The sequence below is a fragment of the Notechis scutatus genome, chromosome 3, assembly GCF_049901735.1.
Source record: "Notechis scutatus isolate UNSWTSFEM ecotype Mainland chromosome 3, rNotScu1.2, whole genome shotgun sequence".
Classification (NCBI taxonomy): domain Eukaryota; kingdom Metazoa; phylum Chordata; class Lepidosauria; order Squamata; family Elapidae; genus Notechis; species Notechis scutatus.
The window spans coordinates 26,352,246-26,374,360 of NC_142011.1; the positions used below are offsets into that span (position 1 = coordinate 26,352,246).

Consider the following 22,115-nt stretch of genomic DNA (forward strand, 5'->3'; position numbering starts at 1 on the left):
AGCATATGTGTACTTCTTTGCACATGAGTGCACACTATGTGAAGCGCACTGTGGATCTCTTGATAGTCTATATTGATTTCTATAAATGCCTAGTTTACCCACCTACCTCTGGAAGATGCTAAAATTCAATTTCCAAAAGCTTCACAAATAATGATAGATGCTGAGAGTCATTGCTTTACAATTTGGGAGCAGGGACAATTCTAACTGGAACATACTTGGACTATACATAGATGAGAACCTTATTCATAATTTGGGTTTTTCAATATTTTAATAGTGCAGAGAAGAGCAAGAAAGATGAGGTTAAAACATATAAAGAACGGTTGATGGATCTGGGTATGTCTAGTTTGATGAAAAGAAGGACTAGGGGTGACATGATAGCAGTGTTCCAATATCTCAGGGGCTGCCCCAAAGAAGAGGGAGTCAAGCTATTCTCCAAAGCACCTGAGGGTAGGACAAGAAGCAATGGGTGGAAACTAATCAAGGAGAGAAGCAACTTAGAACTAAGGAGAAATTTCCTGACAGTTAGAACAATTAATCACTGGAACAACTTGCCTCCAGAGGTTGTAAATGCTCCAACACTGGAAGTTTTAAAAAAGATGTTGGATAACCATTTGTCTGAAGTGGTGTAGGGTTTCCTGCCTAAGCAAAGGGTTGGACTAGAAGATCTCCAAGGTCCCTTCCAACTCTGTTATTCTATTCTACTCTAATATCATAGGATATTCCAATTAGAATAGATTCTCAATATTGATTCAGTTTAGCTTATCATTTCAGTCAGTTATTTTTACTGCACTGTGTTGACCAAAGTCCATAACATGCATTCTCAGTTTAAAGTTTAATAGCAATGCTTAATTTTGTAAAACATATTGTTAAGCCTGGATTCCCCAACGGGTGTTAAGGAAAACAAACTAAACAGAACGTGCAGCGAAGTCAGATAGGAAGACAGGTAAATGTGTGAGATAAGTTTTCTAGTTAACACACAGTAAAAATACAGATATGCTTGTGCTATCAAAAATTATAATTTATTCCATTTAAGAATTATAGCATAGTCATTATAAACAGTCCATTAGTCAAATACCAAATTCAGTCAAGTCTTGTCGAGGATACTCTAATTGCAAAGTCCGTGTCGAATAGCCAGTGTCAGTACACATATAATAAATCTTTCCAAAACTTATCTTCTCTCCGTTGAGAAATATCTTCAAAGTAATCCAACACTTCTTCTCCTCCCCGATCCAGCAAGAATGCAGTCTTCAATAAGCCAGCCAGTAAGAGCCAGAGAGTGCCTTGCTGCTTATATAGTACTTTTACAGCTGCACCCTTAATTACATTCCTCTAGCTTAAAGTCACATACACTTTATCTGACAAACCATGATTCATCATTTTATTATCTTTACCCAAAACAGTTAGGGTAAAACAATGTTATCCCTAATATTCTCCCCTTTTGGGTAATAATAATAAATATTACAATAATATATCCATTTACACTTTCAAATCATAATTGTCACAACTCTCTTTAAATTTTACAACACCTTGAGCTTTTGTAAACTGGTCTGCAATATTTTCTTCTGTCATGCAGTACTCAAGTTTAATTAGACCATTTTTCACAGATTCTCTTACATTTAAGTATCTTAAATCAGTATGCTTTGATCTAGTCTTTACAGCAATATTAGTAGCTAATTGTATAGCTGCCTGGTTGTCCTCGTACACAATAATAGAATCTTTAACAGTTATACCCATGTCTAATAATAACTGTTTGTACAGAATTAAGTCAGTGCATAGTAATGACAGACATGAAAATTCTGCTTCCATCGTTGACAAGCTAATATGCTGTTGTCTGATTGACCTCCACCCTATTAGTGTCTTACCAAATAATATAGCCATCCCAGATGTTGATTTTCTAGTGTTTATGTCAGTTGCAAAACTTGCATCTGCATAGGCACTAAGAATCAAATCACCTTTTGGCTCTAGATACAATGCATGGTGCATTGTTCCTTTAAGATATCTTAAAATTCTCTTTAATGCTTGCCAATGACATTGATGTGGATCATTATTATATCGTGCCAGCTGATTCACACTATAAGCTATATCTGGCCTTGACCAATTGCTTATATATGATAAGCTACCAATCAAAGATTGATATATGGTCTTATCAAATTTGGGACTTTGAGCATCCATTTTGCAAATTTCCTGACTCATTGGAGTCTTTGCAGGCTTACAAAGTTCCATTTTATACAATTTAATTAATTGGCAAATTTTATCCTCTTGTGATATCTTAAATCCTTTTGTGGTTTTATTAATTGTCAATCCTAGATACTTTTTAATTTCACCTAAATGCTTTAATTTTATCCTTTTGGCTAATAATGAAATAATCTCAGTAGCTTCATTATTGGTCTTAGTAATCAAAGCAATATCATCTGTAAATAATAACAATAATGACACCGTTCCATTATATTCTCTTTTAAACATACATGGATCTGCTAAACCAGATTTAAACCCTATATTGTTTAATTCTTTCACAATATATTGGTTCCATTCATAGCCAGATTGTTTTAATCCATATAAACTCTTCTTGAGTTTCCAACAATCATTGCTATTTACTTTATTATCATTTATACCAACTGGTTTTTTCAAATATATTGTATGCTGCAATGGTGCATGTAGATATGTAGTTTCTACGTCTAAATGGTTAACAATATAATTATTCTTAGCTGCCCATACTAGAGCTGCTCTTAAAGTTGTAGCCTTAAGATTTGGTGCAAATACCTCATCATAATCAAATACATTTTGATTAAATCCTTGTGCTACTAATCTAGCCTTATAAGTTACTTTCCCATTATTTCCAGTCTTTACTTTGAATATCCATTTGCACCCAATGGATTTTTCTCCTGGAGGTAATTTGGTTTCTTCATAAACCTTCATTTCCTTTAATGAATTTAACTCTTTTTCCATTGCCTTTTGCCGATTCACCTGATCCTTAGCAGGATACATCTTAAGTTCATCTATGCTAGTAGGAACTTTATTTACTTGGCAAACAATACTTGCCTGATATCTTTCAGGTGGTCTGGTTATACGTGTTGTGCGTCTAGGTATTACAGGACTTACAGGTGGACTTACCTCTATTTCCTGTTCTTGACTATCTATCTCTTCTTGATCAATTATTTCTTCTTGATCTGGTTCTATTTGCTCTTCATGGATTTCTTCTTTAATTGGACTTTTCTTATAACTAGTCTTTTCTTTCTTTTAATTTCCTGGAAACTTACAAGGGAACAAGGGAAAAAATGAATTCCACCATTAGCTGAGATGCAATAACAGTAATACTGTATTTTCCTGTTTGACATGTATTGGTTATGTAATGCTGATCCAATCCAGAATCTCCCATACTTTGGCCCTGAAGAGAACAAATAGTTTCAAATCTCATTGACAGTTATCACTGCTTCTGTTCATGTATGAGAATTTGGCACTTCCTTTTTTAGAGTGGTACTTTCTGATTTTTTTATAAAAGCAACAACAAAAGACCCATGCTTCCCATTCAACTGAGGAAAGGAAAAAGCTTCCAGACAGAGGCAATTGTGCCATGGCAAGACAAAGATTATTTTTATTTCACCCCTGATGAAATTAGGGCTGTGCATTGACAGCCAAGTAGAAAGCTTGAAGTTGTACACTCACATGCATGTTCTCCTCATCTAGTTGGCAGATGTCCCATCACTAGAAAATGGAAATCTTTCTCAAGGGTTCTGCATTATCATAGATGCTTCTGGATTGCTTCCTAATTTTCTAATGGAAACAAAACATTTTGCAACTGCTACTCATTCCTAAATGATTCGTTAGGGAGCTGCTGGTGGCTGTTCCAAACTGGCAAGATGCCTGTTCTCACTCTTGCAAATACTTCTTTAATGATGTGAATGAATTATCCACACGCTCTAGATCACTCTAATGTCCTAGTGGGAGGTTTGTCAATTATCTTCATCTAAACTGTAATTTCCCTTGCTTTGGGAGACAGTTTGGGTCAGAGGTGACTATGGCCTGAATACACTGACAGTGACTTTTTTCCTCATCCACTTTAAGAAGTTTATCATTATTGATCTGGTCAGGTTGCCCTGTTTCCTGAGTCATCATGTGTGAAGGGAAATGTGGAAAAGAATAGCTTCCACACCAGAGATAGCTTGACATTCAATTTCTTTCAACCTGCTCACCTCCTTTTCTCTGCAAAAGCTCCAGGATGTTCCAAAAAGGAGTGTAGATTATGGTGGCCCACAGGCAGTAGGGTTTGAATCAATATCACATTTTTCCCTTTGCAAGCAAGCCAGATCCTTAAATCATTTCATGCTGTCATCTATTTCAACAAATTGGCATGATTTGAAAGTTGTCTGGCCCACTCTATTGTGACAATAACACTGAAAATTGATTTGTTTCAGCTTTTTCCCATGAAAGAAATTAAGATTTACCTTCAACTGTCAGCTTCCAGCAAACCTCCGTTCCAATCAGTAACTCCAAGACAAACATATCTCAAAAGTACCTTTATTAGAATAGCACCTGGCACATCTATGGAATCCTGAATCTAAAAATTTTCAGGCTTTCCACAATTTCCCAAACAAATCCACCCCGCTAGGTCATCATCACATCACATGGCCCAATCACGATCTGTCCAAAAGTAAGATCCTTATTTCATCCTGTGCCATATTAAATGACCTTGAACTAACAAAAGAATTTTATTTTGTCTACTTAGAGCTACTTAATTGAAATCACCCCGCTCCCACTTTCTCAGGCTATGTGGCAGCATGAAATATGGCTTCCAAAGCTGACATCGACCTTGTTAAGTAAAGCTTGAAATAGTATGGAATAGTGTGAAATAGTACGGGCTCTAAAATACTCTATAATTAATAACCTCAAGGATACTACTGATGTACAGGAATATGAAACTACTCATTATGGTTTTTTCATTATCATTAATTATCATTATTATTGTTACTGATGTTTTATGCAGTACCAATGTGGTATGAATCTCAGCTATTCCTGTGAGTTTGAAAACTCAAATACTGCTCAAGAAAGCATGTTTTCAAATATTTCAATCTGTGGTATGTGCTGGTTTAAGGTTTTGCCTGGGAATGTCATCTCTGTTCTTGATCTGTTGAGGAGTCCATATTCCAGGCCAGAAAAAAAAATCACAGGAATAAGACTTATATCCACTTAGATATAAAATGAAAGTTTTACCCCTGTATAAATATTACCATCTTCCATAGAACAGGGCTAATGAGTTGATAGTCATGTCTCCTTTATACAGATGTCTGACACTGGAAACAAAAAAGGAAAGAAAACATAAATAACTTTATGTTACACAACATAAAGTAATTGTGCTTAAAGAAACACAAGAATTTATGGACATAATTTATGATCAAAGAAGGAGCAAAATTTATGGGTTTGAATTATTTTTTTAGTGTCACTGGTTTTAATTACAAATGTAATTGCAATCTATGCAATCCAAACACTTTTAAAACATTTGCATTTATTCATTTTGTATTGTTTCTATGTCTCTACAGATCTCCAGGGTATATGTAGGGTTAATCTGAAAGCTTGTCTGACATAGGCTTAGGGTTAGACATGGCTTTGAACAAGTCTATATTGAATTATATAGTTTAATAGGTAACTTAGGACCAGTCATTGACAGGGTTTGTATATGGCACCATTTATTTTTGAGTTAGTGCTTTGTGAATTCAGCCAGTCTCTCAACCTAGTCCTCTTCCCACCCCAGCAGATATAGTAGGATTGCACTAGAAGGCTATTCTCCAAAGCACCTAAAGGCAGCACAAAAAGCAATGGATGGAAACTAATCAAGGAGAGAAGCAACCTAGAACTACAGGAGAAATTTCCTGACAGTTAGAACTATTAATAAATGGAATGGCTTACCTTCAGAAGCTTCAACACTGGAGGTTTTTAAGAAGAGATCGGATAACCATTTTTCTGAAATGGTATAGGGCAAGGGTGTCAAACTCGATTTCATTGAGGGCCACATCAGGATTGTGTTTGACCTTGAAGGGCCGGGGTGGGTGTGGCTAACTTATCGTCATTCATGTCGGGGGCGCCTGTGGCTCCTGGACTCTGTTTTCGGCTGCAATGGCCTCCTGCAACCTTCTGCCAGTGAAAACTGAGTTCAGGAGGACTGCACAGGGCCCTCCCTAGCTACATTTTCATTGGCAGAGGCACCACAGGCCAATCCTTTGCTGTTTCTAGGGCAGCCCCATGGACCAGATCTAAGTATCCCATGGGCCGGATCCAGCCCCCAGGCCTTGAGTTTGACACTCCTGGTATAGGGTTTTCTGCCTGAGCCATGGATTAAACTAGAAGACCTCCAAGATCCCTTCCAACTCTGCTATTCTGTTAAAGTCATGAAGGAAATTTAGAACCAAAAATGAAATTTAGAACCAAAAATGAAAAAGAAATCTAGACATATTTCACTCTAATTTACAACATTTCTGAGGGAGATTATTACTATTGAATACACATTGAACTAGCCAGCTACATTTTAACCTGGTGTTTTGAGTGAACCCAGCTCTATTTTTAGTTCACTACTTTCTATGTTGTGCAAATCCCCAAAATTAGTTTGAGTAAAACATGTTACTGCTAAACATAGGTACCCATGTCATAGATCCAGCTGTAGTTACAATACTTTAGTCTTTGAAAAATGAACTATTTGAGGTAGTCACAAAAGTTAAGAATACAAAAATTAAGCATAATCCATATGAATCTAGTCTCAAGGATATATAATTTTGTTACATAAATGATGAGAGATCCTTTATCTGTTTTAATCCATAAGGTGAAAAGCACTAATAGTATGAGTAAATCTCTTTTCCAAACCAATTAAAAACATCAATTGAAGCTTAATAAGGTGCCTTCTTTCAACAGACTGAACTTTCCAATTCTTACTAAATATTTTTTCAGACCCTTAGGATACCACTGACAATGTTACTATCCTTCAAAGTAACCTTCATTATGTGTCTGAATGGTCAAACATCTGGCAACTCCAAATCTCGACCAACAAATGCTCTGTCCTACACATTGGTAAAAAAAATCAGTACACCAAATACAAACTAGGCGGATATGACCTCGTTGATGATCCTCACTCTGTCAAGGAACTTGGAGTTCTCATATCAAATGACCTAAGTGCCAGAGCTCACTGTAACAGCATTGCCAAAAAGGCATTAAAAGTTGTAAATCTAATCTTATGAAGCTTACAAAGCTTCTCCGGCAATATCGAACTGCTAACTAGAGCATACAAAATTTTTGCCCAATCAATACTCGAATACAGCTCATCAGTCTGGAATCCGCACTGCATATCAGACAATAATACAATTCAGTGGTGGAATTCAAATTTTTTTACTACTGGTTCTGTGGGGGTGGCTTATTTGGTAGGCATGGCTTGTGGTCATGTGACTGGGTGGGCATGGCTTGGTGGTCATGTGACTGGGTGGGCGTGGCCAACTCAATGTCACTCCCAGCCATTCCTTGTCACCCAGCCTCAACTTATCTATAGTTCTGTAAAAATGTTGTTCACCTTTTTTGACTTTATTATCTGCATACTATAGATGTACTTTCATGGACCACTGAAAGGAGGAAATGGCTCACATGCTTTACTCAAGAGTGTGATAGGCAACAGGTTTTTAAGGGGCTGCCACAAAGAAAGGGGGGCAATGTATTTTCCAAAGAAGCAGAATGCAAACAAGAAGCAATGGATGGAAACTGAACAGAGAGAAGCAACCTAAAACTAAGGAGAAACTTTTTGACAGTGAGAACCAGTGGAACTGCCTGTCTCCAGAAGTTCTGGGTGCTCAATCACTGGAAATTTTGAAGAAAAGGCTGGACAGCCAATTCTCTGAAATGGTATAGGGTTCACCCCAAGGTCCCTTCTAATTATTATTCTGACACCTTTCCCAGGATTTCTACTCAGAGTTTGGCATCCTCAGTTTTCTTGCCTGAGCTGGGGGTTGGACTAGAAGACCTCCAAGGTCCCTTTCAACTCTTGTTAAACACATGTGTATTTTATGCTCTGGACTATTGACATTGAATGCGTGTAAACCCTGAAAAATATGTGGTAGCCCTGGGCAAAAGGAAGGCAGAAAAATCACTCTAGGTGTAGGGACAGTGTAAAATATTAACACATGATAAATAATGGAACAATTAAAAATAATAGCACAGAGTTTTATCTCTCTCTCTCTCTCGTCCTATTTTTTTCTTTCTTTCTCTACCTTCCTTTTTCTTTCTTTCTTTCTTTCTTTCTTTCTTTCTTTCTTTCTTTCTTTCTTTCTTTCTTTCTTTGTTTTTCTTTGTTTCTTTCTTTCTCTCTCTCTCTCATACACACAAACACACACACACACACACACACACACACAGAGAGAGAGAGAGAGAGAGAGAGAGAGAGAGAGAGAGAGAACTTAACAGACAAGCATTTTGGAAGCAGCTCCTTTAAATTTCTCCAAGGCTTGAGTGGATTCCCCCACCCCCTCTGTCAGACTGCACTCCTTCTCACTCCCGACACTTTAACTCACAAGGGGAAAGCGATCATTGCAGCGTCCATGCCTTTCTTCCTTTTCCCGGGGAGAAAGAGGACGTGGGGAACGGAAAGCTAAGAGAGCAATCACAAGTGAGTGACCGGGTTGGGGGCGTGGCCAGCCAGGGATTGCTACCGGTTCGGCGGCCCATGCCAAATAACTGCTACCGGTTCGCCCAAGTAGGTGCAAACTAGTTGAATACCACCTCTGATACAATTGAGCAAGTCCAGAAGTATTTCATGAGAAGAGTACTACACTCCTCTGCTTGTAACAGAATACCCTATATCAGGGGTCCCCAACCGCCGGGCCGCGGACCGGTACCGGGCCGCGGAACAACCCTTACCGGGCCGCTGGTTGCTGGGCGCCGCCATCTTTTTTTTGGTAAAAAAGCGCTTCTGGTGAGCTTTTCCGGGTAGAAAGCTCACCGGAGCGCTGTTTCGTCATAAAAGATGGCGGCGCCAGCGCTCGGTGAGCTTTTCCGGGTAGAAAGCCATTTCTACCGAAAAAGCTCACCAGAAGCTGCGCCGCCATCTTTTATGACGAACAGCGCTCCGATGACGTCACCGGAAGCGCCTTTTCGTCATAAAAGATGGCGGCGCCCAGTTGACGCCGGTACCGGGCCGCGGCGCCCAGCTGATGTCGGAACCGGGCCGCGGCGTCGAAAAGGTTGGGGATCCCTGCCCTATATCACCAGGCTTGAGATTTGGGGCTTGGACAACCTTGAACTATGCCACCTACGGTTAGACTTAAGTGTAGCACACAAAATTATCTGCTACAATGTCCTACCAGTCAATGATTACTTCAGCTTCAACCACAACAATACAAGAGCACACAACAGATACAAACTCAATGTAAACAACTTCAAACTTGATTGCAGAAGGTACGACTTCAGCAACAGAGTGGTCAATGCATGGAATGCACTACCTGACTCTGTTGTTACATCCTCTAACCCCCACTCCTTTAACTTCAAACTAACCATAATTGACCTCACCCCATTCCTAAGAAGTCTGTAAGGGGCGTCCATAAGTGCACCATCGTGCCTACCGTCCCTGTCCTATTGTCCCCATTTATTTGTACCTATTTCCTGTATTCTTACTCATGTTTATACTTATACCTATTATCTTGTAAGTGATTGACAAATCAAATAAATAAATAAATAAATTTTAGTGAAATCAAGGGGCACCTTTAGAGCTCCATATAAAATTATCAGGAAGACAAATGATAACCTCTTTCTTTGCCACATCATAACTCTGAATTTATACATCATGCTAAACTATGGTGTGATTTCCTATGTACTGCTCTCCTGCAATCCTTATTCATGTCATTTCTAAAATAATAAATATTTTGAAATCTATTTCTCAACAAAAAATAAAAATTCAAAGAAACTTTCCTAGTTTAACTGTTTATTACACAACTTTTTTTTTCTTATCAGATTTTTCTGCCCACCCCCATGTGTGTATCTCAGTGGACCCGGCTGGAAACAAAAGAAGGAAGAAATTAAAGGTATAATCCATTTTAGTTCACTCTTCATTTCCCAAGAATTGGAATTATAGAAGTTTGAAAACTGTTTGTGGAAACCTTCTATATTGGGATTTTTAAAAAATTATTTGGCCTACAGTAACTAGACTGCAAAATTCAGATAACCACCATAAAAATTACTGGCTGCACCTAGATGAGACTGATAATCTTGAATGCCAAGTCTATCTGTAATATCCTAATAGAGTTGAATATATATTATTGTTTCAATAGAAGAAAATATATGTACCTATCTAAGACTAGCAGAGTGCATCCATGAACATCAACTAGCAATAAAAAGACGCAACGATAACTCATAACATGTGGACAAACTCAACCATAGTTTCAACTAGGAAACTGTGAGCATCTTTTTTTTTCTTCCATTCAAGCATGTTTGATTCTTGGCATTCAAAGAAATCAGCCATTAATAGACACATAGAGATAAACCATATTTACACACCATTCAAAAGAGATAACAAAAAACTAAGAAGGAAATAAGATCACAGATTAATATATTTAAGGGGCTTTCCCCTGTATTTTGTATTTTCATACATACTTTTATTTCTTGTTTTTCTAACAGAGGGTAGATAGGAACTGAGTTGTTGCAAAATGTGGCAGTGGTAGATCTTCAGCCTTTAGCAGCCAGTTGATGCTCACTTCCCATTGGTCATCACCACAAAAGATTGAGCATGCACCTGCTACTTGATTTGGCGTACCTCTGCCTTCAAATGTAACTCTTAACTGCTGGATAAAAAGCCCACTACAAAATAGTAAACAAGGCAAAACTTGAAAAGTTCTTAAAGCTGCAGTAGATCATGGATTTGAAGTATGTAACATTTATCAACATCATTGTTACTGGCATTGGGTTCCCCATTCACTCATCAATATACTCCCACACCATGCAACTTTGTTTTTCATGTACAGCCATGAAGTCACTCTTGCTTAATTTAAGGCTGTTCCTCTTTCTCTGAACAATTTTAGCCAAACAGCTCCAAAGGAAAACAAGAATTTTCCTTTAGGAAAACTCTTGTTTTCCTTTAGGAAAGGGGTTACTTTGGCTTCAGTTTCCTCGTTCACTTGTCATCTGTTAATTGCACTGGGTATGAAGCATTCCTTTTTCAGCCTAACTGGTAGCCTGAAAGAAAAAAAATGCCACAAAGCTTGCAGCAATTGGGTTATAGCTTGGCCTGCCATTACAGGAATTGTATCCAGACCACAGAGACTTTAGACTCATGATCTACTGGCACAACAAGAGGGCAAAAGAAGGTTATTTTCCCTGGCATCTGCCAAACTCAGCTTTAGAAAACTGATCTGATTGCATTGCCAGGCCACGCTGATTCCACACCCCCATTTGAATTGGGCAGGGATGATGTAATAGTTTAACTAGAAAAACAAATAAATTACTTTTAGAATTTCCTAAGCATATCAACAAGCATGTGGAAGGGAGTGAACGAATAAGAACTACATGCTCATATACAGAATGTCCCATTCAGAGTCAGTTTGCTATGGAATGGGATTTTATGCCGTTGGTAAACATCCAGTTGTTCTTTAAGTTTAGCTCATGTGGAAAACAGGAGACTGTACTCGGTGGAGAATTTCAAAAACTTTAACAGCAATGCTATTTCTTGTCTTCTTTCATCAACAGAAGCTCAAGAAAATGCATGCATGACACTTTCCCTTTGCACTTAATTCCTTTATAAGAAAAGGGATCTTGCAAATCTACTTGATGGGGGAAGATATATTGGTTTGACTTGCATAAACATGCAAAGCTCATGCTGTTAACATGCATGATTAATTCCCAGGGATGGGCTAAAATTACATGATAAACAGCTAGTGATGGAATAGTGCTTCTTTGATTCACATTTAAATAGAAACTGACTTAATATGAAGTTTCAAAATGAATTCACAGAATACAATTTTCCATAGTATTTTGAATTCTATAACACATTTCTAAAATAAAGCAAAAACAAGAAATAAAAATATAATGCATACAAATACAAAATAGAGAAAGATTTTGTCTAGCTATGTTTCTAGATGGAAACCACTTTTGGACTTTTTGCTAGAAAGCAAAATAAATGTTATATTAATTTTGGGATTTGACAATTAGAATTATTTTTCATTATTTAAATGCTGCATAATATTAAATTTTATATCAAAAGGTTAATATATTTTATATTTGTTTCAAATAAAGTTGGAAATTATTTTTTTTACATTTCTTTTCTTCTTTCCTTGTTCCTTTGCACCGTCCCCTTCACTATTTTTTCTTCGTAACCTTTTTTCTTCTTTTTTATATTTTATCTTTTGCACAAATATAGTACACGCTTAAAAAAGAATATACAAAATGCAGAAGGAAAAAAACTCTTAATATATTAAAGATAGTTGCATACATAATAGGAGATATTTTGCAAAAAAATAATGTGTATATTGGAATATTATAGTATTCCATATATAGTTAGGTATATAATTTTTATACAGTTTTTTAAAGAAAATATCTTTAAAATCTGATTCAGAAATCAGATAAAAATGTGTTTGAAAGAAATTGTGCATATAGCTGTATCGTGCATTTTATATTGTATGCTCTCTTGAAAATCTACATACAGTATGCAACTAAGATATGACTTAAATGAATAAAATTAAGAAATAGATATGTGGCAAATCAAAGACAATTGTTCATCCTTAGGAGCATCTGACTACAGTCCACATTTTGGATAGAAGGGACCATTGGTTTGAAAGAGGGGTAAAAGAATCCATCTATGTTAGAATTGAACACCTCTTCCTCAACACAGGAACAAGACACTAACAATCTCCAGTTTACAACACAGCCCTTGCAGTGCTTCCAAGAAGTTTCCACAGCCAATTGCACCCTGATTCTGGTGACCCTGAGGGCAAAGATAAGCCCTCGGGTGGCCTCAAGAGCTCTCAGGGAGAGTGCTAACAACCAGATGACTGCAAAGAAATACAGTCCTTCCATTTCCTACCCACCATCCTGTCAGAACATACCCTTCTATCTCCCCACCATCGAGTCTCAACTGCCAATACCTATCCTCCAGTGGTGGGATTCAAAAAATTTTACTACCAGTTCTGCAGGCGTGGCTTGGTGGGCGTGACAGGGGAAGGATACTGTAAAATCTCCAGTCAGAGGTGAGATTTGCCGGTTCTCTGAACTACTCAAAATTTGCACTACCGGTTCTCCAGAATTGGTCAGAACCTGCTGAATGCCACCTCTGCTATCCTCCTATCCTTCCATCCCCCTGCCCTCCCCCCCCCAATCAGAATTGATGGAGCTTCTTGGATGAGAAGCGAAATATTTTCTTCTCCCTCAAGGAAAAAACAATCCAGTTGCCTTTTGAAGATGAAGTGCAGGGAAAGCACCTTTAAGATAATTATGACCTGGATGACTAAGAATCCCCAGAGACATTCAACCTACTAAAGCTAAATAGGGCTGTTTTAGGCAGAGTTGTTTCGTTTTTTCTAGACACGCAGAATGCTGATGTGACATTTCTGTCTCTCTTCTTTTGTCTAGGCAAAGATATAACAGGGACCAGTTCCCAGATATGTGGGTATATAGGACTTGATAGCATGGGCAGTAGCCATGTAGAAATGCAGAAGCTAAACTTTGAAGAGCAATTGGATTCCAAGGTAAGCTGGCTCAGATAGATGTAGTCATAGAAGCAATGATTAAACCTCAGATAAGGGGGGAGGCATTTTACAGACCAGCCTGGCAGTTAGAAGCAGCTGCCAAAAGCCTTTGAAGATCAGATGTGTTAAATGCATCTCAGAATGTAATGCACACTGTTAAAAAGAAACACTGCCTTTGGGAAAGCTGATTGTTTTTTGCATTTCAACAAGTGCCGAATGGGAGCTAACCTTTCCCTCCTTATTATGGTTCTGATAAAAATTCTTTGGGATTGTGAACAAAATTCTCCCTTTAAGTGCCAATAATAAATATTTTTTATTAATACAAAGAGCAGTTCAGGACAACGATTTTGTTCAGGACAGCAAGACAGGAGGCAAAAGAAATTGTCCTTTTCCACACTTGCGTCAAAGGACTTTATTAATATATGCAATAAATGCAAGACATATTTATCATCATGCCTAGTTTGGACTTTTGTTATTTATTCTCTTGGTTTTTTTTTTAAATTTATGCAGTCTTTATTGTATACACAAATATAATTTTTAAATTCCTAATATATTATTAAAGTTGATGTGACAAAATATTAACTTTCAACATTCAGGAAATCTGAAAAGACATTATAGTAAATTGCTGACATGAATTACCTTAACTGTATCTGAGAAACTGATTTATAACTAGTGTCAAAAAGAAATGTATAACTGCAGGGGTGGGATGCAAATATTTTTACTACTGGTTTTGTAGGTTTGGCTAGGTGGGCGTGGCTAGGTGGGTGTGGCCATGTGACTGGGTGGGCATGGTGTTTTTTTTGCAGCACACACACACACCGGCACTCCATTTTTTCTGCCTCCTGGGCCTCAGGGAAGCCTCCTGGGAGGCCGTTTTTGCTCCCAGGAAGCCCCCCTGGGGCCCAGGACTGGTACATTTCCAAACAGAGGGTTCTGCACAATCAGGGCACTATTTATTTATTTATTTATTTATTTATTTATTTATTTATTTATTTGATTTGCCAATTGTTTACAAGATAATAAGTATAAGTGTATACATAGTTGTGAATACATGAAATGGGTACATATAAGAAAAATAAAAGAAGAATAAGAGAAACAATAGGACAGGGACGGTAGGCATGTTGGTGCGCTTATGCACGCCCCCTACAGACCTCTTAGGAAAGGGGTGAGGTCAATAGTAGACAGTCTAAGGTTAAAGTTGCAAAGGAAGGTCTCTTTTCTTGTAATCCTACAATACATTCTCATGGTAGTCAGCCAGTTAAAAATACTTGAAGAACAGAGAAGTTCTGATTCTTCCCAGAAGTAACTCAATTCGAGTCCCTGAGTGAGCTAAAGTGCTTATTAGTCCATGTGGATCTTGTTTAGTGACCACAGTTGGACCTGCAACTGCTAAGTGATGCGGTTGGTAAGTGGAACCATATGATGGAGACTTCAGCTTTTCCTTTTTCCCACTCCCCTGTTCTTTGGCATGTTCATCCTGGTGCTGGGATGATTAGCAAGAAAGGATGCTTGTATTTACATTCATGGGAGAAGAAGGGATTACAAGAGAGTAAGCATCAATATAATAGGGAGTCTACATGGAAAGAAATGCCCCAGCTGTTTGCCAAATGAGCTGCTTAGGAGGCAAACAAAAGCCTTTAGTCAAGTGTGAAACAGGTTAGGGTTTTGTCAATTTCAGGCAGCAGCTGAAGCTGGGCTGCAGAACAAAGCAATCCAGGAAGAGATTACTTGTTTAGGCAATCTGTCTTGGGGTGGGAGGAGAAAAAATGGGCCACGCACAGGACAAGAGTACTGACTATAATGGCAAACAAGAGACTGAGTGTTGCTGCAAGGGTCATAAATGTGCACCTTGGTTGCAGTTATTTTTTTTTTTAGCATCATTGTAACTTCAAACTGTTGCTGATGATACATGATACAGTTGTGAGGTCAGGACACTCTCCACAGATGACAATGAAAAATGAACAAGACACCCACAAAATAGAGGAGAAAGTAGAAAGAGGAGAGGAAGAAATAGAGAAGACAAATCAACAAATAACACAAATAGATAAAGACGAGGAAGAGATATTAAACATTTCTGAAACAAAGCAGGAGGATTACGCTTTAACAGTTCAAAATATAGAAGAGGACAAGGAGAAAATGGGAGTGATGAAAGCATTATTGATGGGTTCGACAGCAAGAGGTAGATGAGATTCGACAGCGAGAGGTAGATGTAGAAGCAGTCGAAATATTACTTTTAAATAAGAGTGATGTAAGGAGACACAAGATCCCAAGGGAGGAGAATGGGAGAGTGGTCAAAAAAGTAACAAGAATTAAAATACTAAAATACTAGAACAAGAGATGATGGATAGATATAGAATACTTATTAATATAAACTTATTTGATTAAGAATTAGAAAATAGAGGTAGAAGTTAGAAATGGGAAAAACATTACTACATATATTGCTATATAATATAATTACCATGTTGACACAAATGTTAGAAGTTGAAAGATTATTATCAGATATACTTGATTAGTATTATTATTATTAGTATTGTCTATAAAGTAAATTGATTATTATCATCACTATTATTTAATTACTATTGTTAATTTCAGAATTATTATTAATATCTTGTAAATCTAAAATGATTCAGACAATACACTGTTCACCAAACACCTATGTGTATTTAAAGAAAAAAATGTATAAATATTTTTTTTAAAAAAATTGTTGCTGCGTGAGGCAGTTCAATAAGTGAGGTCTACTTGCACATACATCAATGCCATTCAAGTTCAGCCAATTCCTTAGAATCCTTCATGAAACCCTTGGCCCAATTACTCTTTATCTGCACTATTTTCCTGCATAAAAAAATGTAACCTTTGAGGGGTTTCAAAGAAGCTCATCTCTCTTTGCCTTTGATGTTCATGGCAGTGGGAGGTCTGCCAGAGATTTACCCTGCAAAGCTTGATCCTGATTGCTGCCAAGTAAAAGGTGCCTCCTTTATTGGAAGATAAAGAGGGAAAGAAAACAGTAGAGTGCCCTCAAAGATCAAGAGTGAGAGTGATCGCTTGGCATCTTTTTAATAGAACAAAAATGTCCGCAGCATTATCACAGCCCTGGAAGAATGCAGAGGTCACAAGAGGGCCAGTGGAGCTACAGTAGCCACCTTTGTGCTTGCAATGTTTAACTCATTGTAAAAGCAAAGCCTATCAGAACAGAGAGCGCCAAGATGACTGGGAACAGTAAACCTAGGAGGCTCTTTGCACTCAGAAAAGCAAATACATATGAATACGCCTTTCCATTTGGATTTCCCTAACTGCTAAGTCAATAAAACAGCCCCGAGACCCATATTTTGCATTTCACCTGTAATAACATCCCTAACTACCTCTCCCTTTATATTAACCACAAAGGCTGTAAATGGGGACTATTATAAACTTTAGTGGGAGCTACTTGATCCCACATTTCATTCTCACTGATGACAAACTGAGCTCATGTTAATAAGAGACCCTCTAAAAGCTGGATGGTATAGAGTGAGATCTTTCAAACTTGTTCCTTTCTATTTCTTGATTGTACACTTGTTCACAATATTTGGCAAGGAAGTTGCGTAATTTGGACTTCAATTACCGTTGAATGCTTTTAATCTGATAGATTCTTGATTAAGCCTTATTCTGCTTCTTATTCTTATTTGACAACATTGTGGTCATGATTACATTAACCATTTAAATACACCACTTTATTCTTTACTAATGCTTTATAATGCATTGTTCTGCCTCTTTTGTGCTTCAAAGCTCCCATATCAATCTTTTGGAATAGTACATTCAGTTAAATGTATCACTTTGCTTACTCGGGACATTGGCTGCAGAAATTAGAAGGGCTAAAGTGCTGCTGGGCTAGAAAATGGGAGACCAGAAGTTATTGTCCTCTCTTAGGCATGACAGTTGGCTTGATAACATGGGTCAGTCACTTTCTCTAAGTCCAACTGACTTCTCAGTGTTGTTGTGGGGGGAAGGAGGTGGGAACATTATGTACACTATCTTAAGTAGCACAAAATAAAGCCAGACTACTAGTAGTAAGTCATTGTGATCGATTGGTTAAGATGATAGGTTATTTAAAGAATCCCTGCTAAGTCTTCCTAAAATAGAAATGTATTAAAAAGATTAATGATGGTATAGCTTAAATTTCCCCAATCTGGACACGTGCAAGATGTTTAGAATTATCCAGTGAACACAGCCATTCCTAAGAATTCTGGGACTTGAATTCACACTTCTAGAGAGTGCAGAGTTTCTGGGAGTCTGGTATAATTTAAGGGTCATTCTGATCATTTTTAGGTTTCCATTTCTTTTCTTCCATTTTTACCTCCAATCAGCTAATTTTTGGAAACATTACAGAATGCTGTAAAACCTTTCTACCAACAGTGTAAATGGAAAGAGTGTAAATATCAAAGGCAACACTTTTGTGTATATCATCTTTCATCTATCACCTTTGTGTATATCATCTGTTGGGAGGAACCTTTGCAGAAGAAGGAAGCTGAAAAACTCTATATTAAGCCAAGTCCATATGAAATAAAATATTAATAGCTCTGCCACTTGAACAGTTATTGCTCAATAATGCTCATAAATAACTTCCAAGTGTTATTTATTCCAATGCCGCCAGTTATTTGGAGCCTCGGTGGTGCAGTGGTTAGAGTGCAGTATTGCAAGCTACTCCCACTGCAATTTGGCAGATCGAATCCCAGCAAGGTCAAGATTTACTCAGTCTTCCATCCTTCCAACGTGGGTAAAATAGGACCCAAATTGTTGGGGGCAGTATGCTGACTCTGTAAACCGCCTTGAGTGGGCTGTAAAGCACTATAAAGCAGTATATAAGTCTAAGTGCTATTGTTATTTGTCTCCCCCCAGTGAATTGGTGCTGTTGTCAGCCATTCAAAATAGACCAGACCAGGAAACCAGAGCCAAGCAGGCCAATACAGTTTTAATATAGCAATGGCAATAGCACTTAGATTTATACCCCACTTCATAGTGCCTTACAGCCCTCTCTAAGTGGTTTACAGAATTAGTACAGTATATTGCCCCCAACAATCTGAGTCCTCATTGTACCAATCTCGGAAGATGAAAGTCTGAGTCAACCTTGAGCGGGTCAGGATCAAACTCCTGGCAGTGGACAGAGCTAGCCTGCAGTACTGCATTCTAACCACTGCGCCACTATGGCTCAGTTAATATATTCTTGAAAGTCTGAATTACATTAACCATTCTCACCCTCCCTTTCTTTATCTTCATGAGAACTAGGGCGAGTCTTGTCTGGGGTATTTTCTCAGATTACACCTCTTCCCTGGACTCCATTTTTTTTAATCTGATGACTAGCAGCTGTTCTTCCTGTTCCTCAAGGTTATTTCTTCTGCCCATCACACTAATCTACCTCAGGTTATCATGCCTAAACCTCAGATCTCAAGCCCTCCTTCCACTTCATGCCAATGAATATCCCTTCCTCCTTTAATGCAGAAATTCAGCTGCGCCAAAGCACTCTACATCTCAGACTCTGACAAAAGGAAACACTTCCAGCTAGCCCTGAAGCTGTTCTTCAGCAATGGGCAGGAGATTGGCACATTCCACAGCAAGCTGATCAAAGTGATCTCCAAGCCCTCACAGAAAAAGCAGTCCCTGAAGAACACAGACCGTAAGTTTTCCCATGAAGAGAAGTTGCTGTAAGTCCTTTGGGATGGCCTTGTTGCCAGGGGAGGTGGTAGATACATTAAAGAAGGTACCGGTATATTAAGACAGGACACGGTTGCTTTGCTTTGACATTTCAGAGAATAAAATCAGGTAGCCGGAGATGGAAAAGTTCTCTTACTGAGCCTTTGGAGAGATGTGTCACTCAGAACAATGTTGGGGTGGTGATGGTGCTTAGGTAGTTTCTTATGTTAAAGCAAATAACACAGAGCAGAACAGCTGCAGGCTAAGGGAAGGTCTGACCAGCTAGAGGTGCAAAGCTAATGTCACAATGACAGCATCTTTATCAATTCACATCAGTGTAGAATAATCCTGCTTTGGTTGTTCAGTTTAAGCCCATCTGTAGCTACGTGCCTAGACTACAATATCAAGATAACTAATAAAAATCTAAATGTACACATAAAAACTCCAAACTTCTTTTTTTCTCTCTCTCTCTCCCTCTCTCCCCTCTCCCCCCACTCTCCCTCTCCCACTTTCAATTTCCTAGTGTGCATTTTATCTGGGTCAAAGGTCTCTCTCTTCAACCGCCTGCGCTCCCAAACTGTCAGCACTCGCTACCTTTTTGTCGAGGGTGATGCCTTCACCGCAAGCGCCCGGCAGTGGGCAGCATTCACACTTCATCTAGGTGAGGCTGGCTTAGGGCAAGCAGAGGTTTAATCATTCATGCTGCAAATCTAACTGCAAATCTGTTTACCCAATTGCTTAATGACGTTTTGACCTTGAGTGGCTGAAGACTATCAGAATGGAGAAAGGCTGAATAAACTTTGACACTGAAGTGAAAGTATGTATTATGATGCTACGAGTTTGGGCTTAAACCTCAAATAAGCTTTGGGGACAGATGATTTAGTGCAGGGCTATAAAACTCACAGGCCACGCGTTGGCCACCCCCATGCCCGGTTTAGTGTAAGGGGGGAAAATCACAATACATCACATGATGCCGCCATGGCGACGCATGTTTGACACCCCTGATTTAGTGTATCACATTAACATCTGAAAAAGATGTCAGTTTTCTAAAAGGAATGGATATAACCTTGTTACCAATACTAGGAATAGGGACATGCTGTATATAAAGGAAGTCGAGAAAGGCAAGAGTAGCTGTGACTACATGGTCATAGAAACTATCTTGCCTTTTTTGATCTCCCTTGCAGAAGTCCTTGCTTATGAATTTGCTCTTCCATTTTTGGAGATGTTATTATCTTATTGTTTAAATAAGCTTTCCAGAGAAGGCCATCATCAGCCTGGAGTTTGCTGGCTGGGAATTCTAGGATTTATATTCCAATACATCAGGATATTTTCGCTAAACAATGCTTGTTAGCAGCTTGATGGGCAGCTGATATCTTTTTTTTTATAAGAACTTATTGTTAGATAATATGTAGATCTTTATGGGATGCCCTCCAATTCAGAAAACGTGGTATACAGTGCATCTAAGCTTGGCAACATTGGGTTCACTAACATGTTCTTCAGTTCCCATGTCTGTCCTTTGATAACTCATTACAAAGAAATTGATGGGAAATTTTAATCTATGTTCCTCACAATGCCTCTATGTCCTCCAAAAATTCCCCTGACCACAAAGGTTAGAGATTCCAAGCTAGGAGAAAGGAAGAAAGGAAGAACTTCCAGGTCCAACATTGGAAGTTTTTAAGAAGACATTGGACAACCATTTATCCAAAATGGTATAGGGCTTCCTTCCTGAGCAGGGAGGGGGGGTAGACTAGAAGACCTCTAAAGTCCCTTCCAACTCAGCTATTTTGTTATTCTGTTAAGAAGAAGTGGGTGTATATGTGTGCATCAGTGCTTCAATTCATACTTTGTCTTGGAGCATGGTTTACTTGGGTTCAGTGTACTGAATTACACCATTATATTGGTGGATAAAATAAAAAGCATATTTTCAGTTATGTGTAGCTTATTTGCAAATATACTAATGGAGCACAAGTAGGACCTCCACATATAATTTGTGACTTCACATCAGATAACGGGAGAGGGAGGCTCTGTAGCCCAAGATGCTTTCATCCATTACTTTGCAACTTATTCTCATCTTTCTACTTAGTTTCTCCCCTTACTTCCTACTGTCTTTCAGTGAATGTTCGCTGTTACTCATCAATCAGTGGCACAGACAGAATAATAGATTATGGGACCAAAATCACATTATATTTTAAATACCATTTTAAAAACCCACCTTGTCATTCAACAAGTGGTTCATCTGTAGTTAAGTCCAGTTCCTGCTCCTTGTCATCAGCTTTTAGACTTTCTCTCCCTTTTGTTTTTCTCCCCCTTTCTTGTGTTATGCAGATGAGTTCTGTTCTCAGTCCCAGAGTGAGTTTCCGCTGCGGGAAGTCTACATTCGGTATGGTTCCAGAGTTCGGCTTATCTGTACGACTACTGGGCTAGCACTGCCTCCTATGGTGAGATTTTAATAATAACTTGGAAGGAAAAAAAGCATTGGAGAAATAACATTTTGGAATAGTCTGTAACTTTACAATAGCATTCCTGGTGCTTGCACTGATCATCTTCTCTCTTCATCCTATGTGTCCACAAAAGTTAAATGGTGACTACATAAAACAGAGATGTTTGTCAGTCATAATATCAGAGGATTGCTGCAGATTAATAGAGAAGCAGAAGTACCTACAACAAATGTAAAAAGATGTGGTTGTGCAATTGTAGCCCCCTTAGAATGGGCATCATCCATGTGATACACATAAAAATGGATGAACTTCAAGCACA

At 38.3% G+C, this 22,115-nt stretch overlaps 1 protein-coding gene across 1 annotated transcript in view; it reads left to right on the top strand.

Moving 5' to 3' along the window:
* The window catches only part of RBPJL (recombination signal binding protein for immunoglobulin kappa J region like), a 37,365-nt gene that overhangs the window by 6,027 nt on the left and 9,223 nt on the right, over positions 1-22,115 (top strand). The window contains exons 3-7 of the mRNA XM_087959037.1: positions 9,973-10,043; positions 13,579-13,694; positions 19,167-19,341; positions 19,882-20,019; positions 21,684-21,796. Of these exons, the coding sequence (XP_087815163.1) occupies positions 9,973-10,043; positions 13,579-13,694; positions 19,167-19,341; positions 19,882-20,019; positions 21,684-21,796 (613 nt within the window). The remainder of the gene's footprint in view (positions 1-9,972; positions 10,044-13,578; positions 13,695-19,166; positions 19,342-19,881; positions 20,020-21,683; positions 21,797-22,115) is intronic.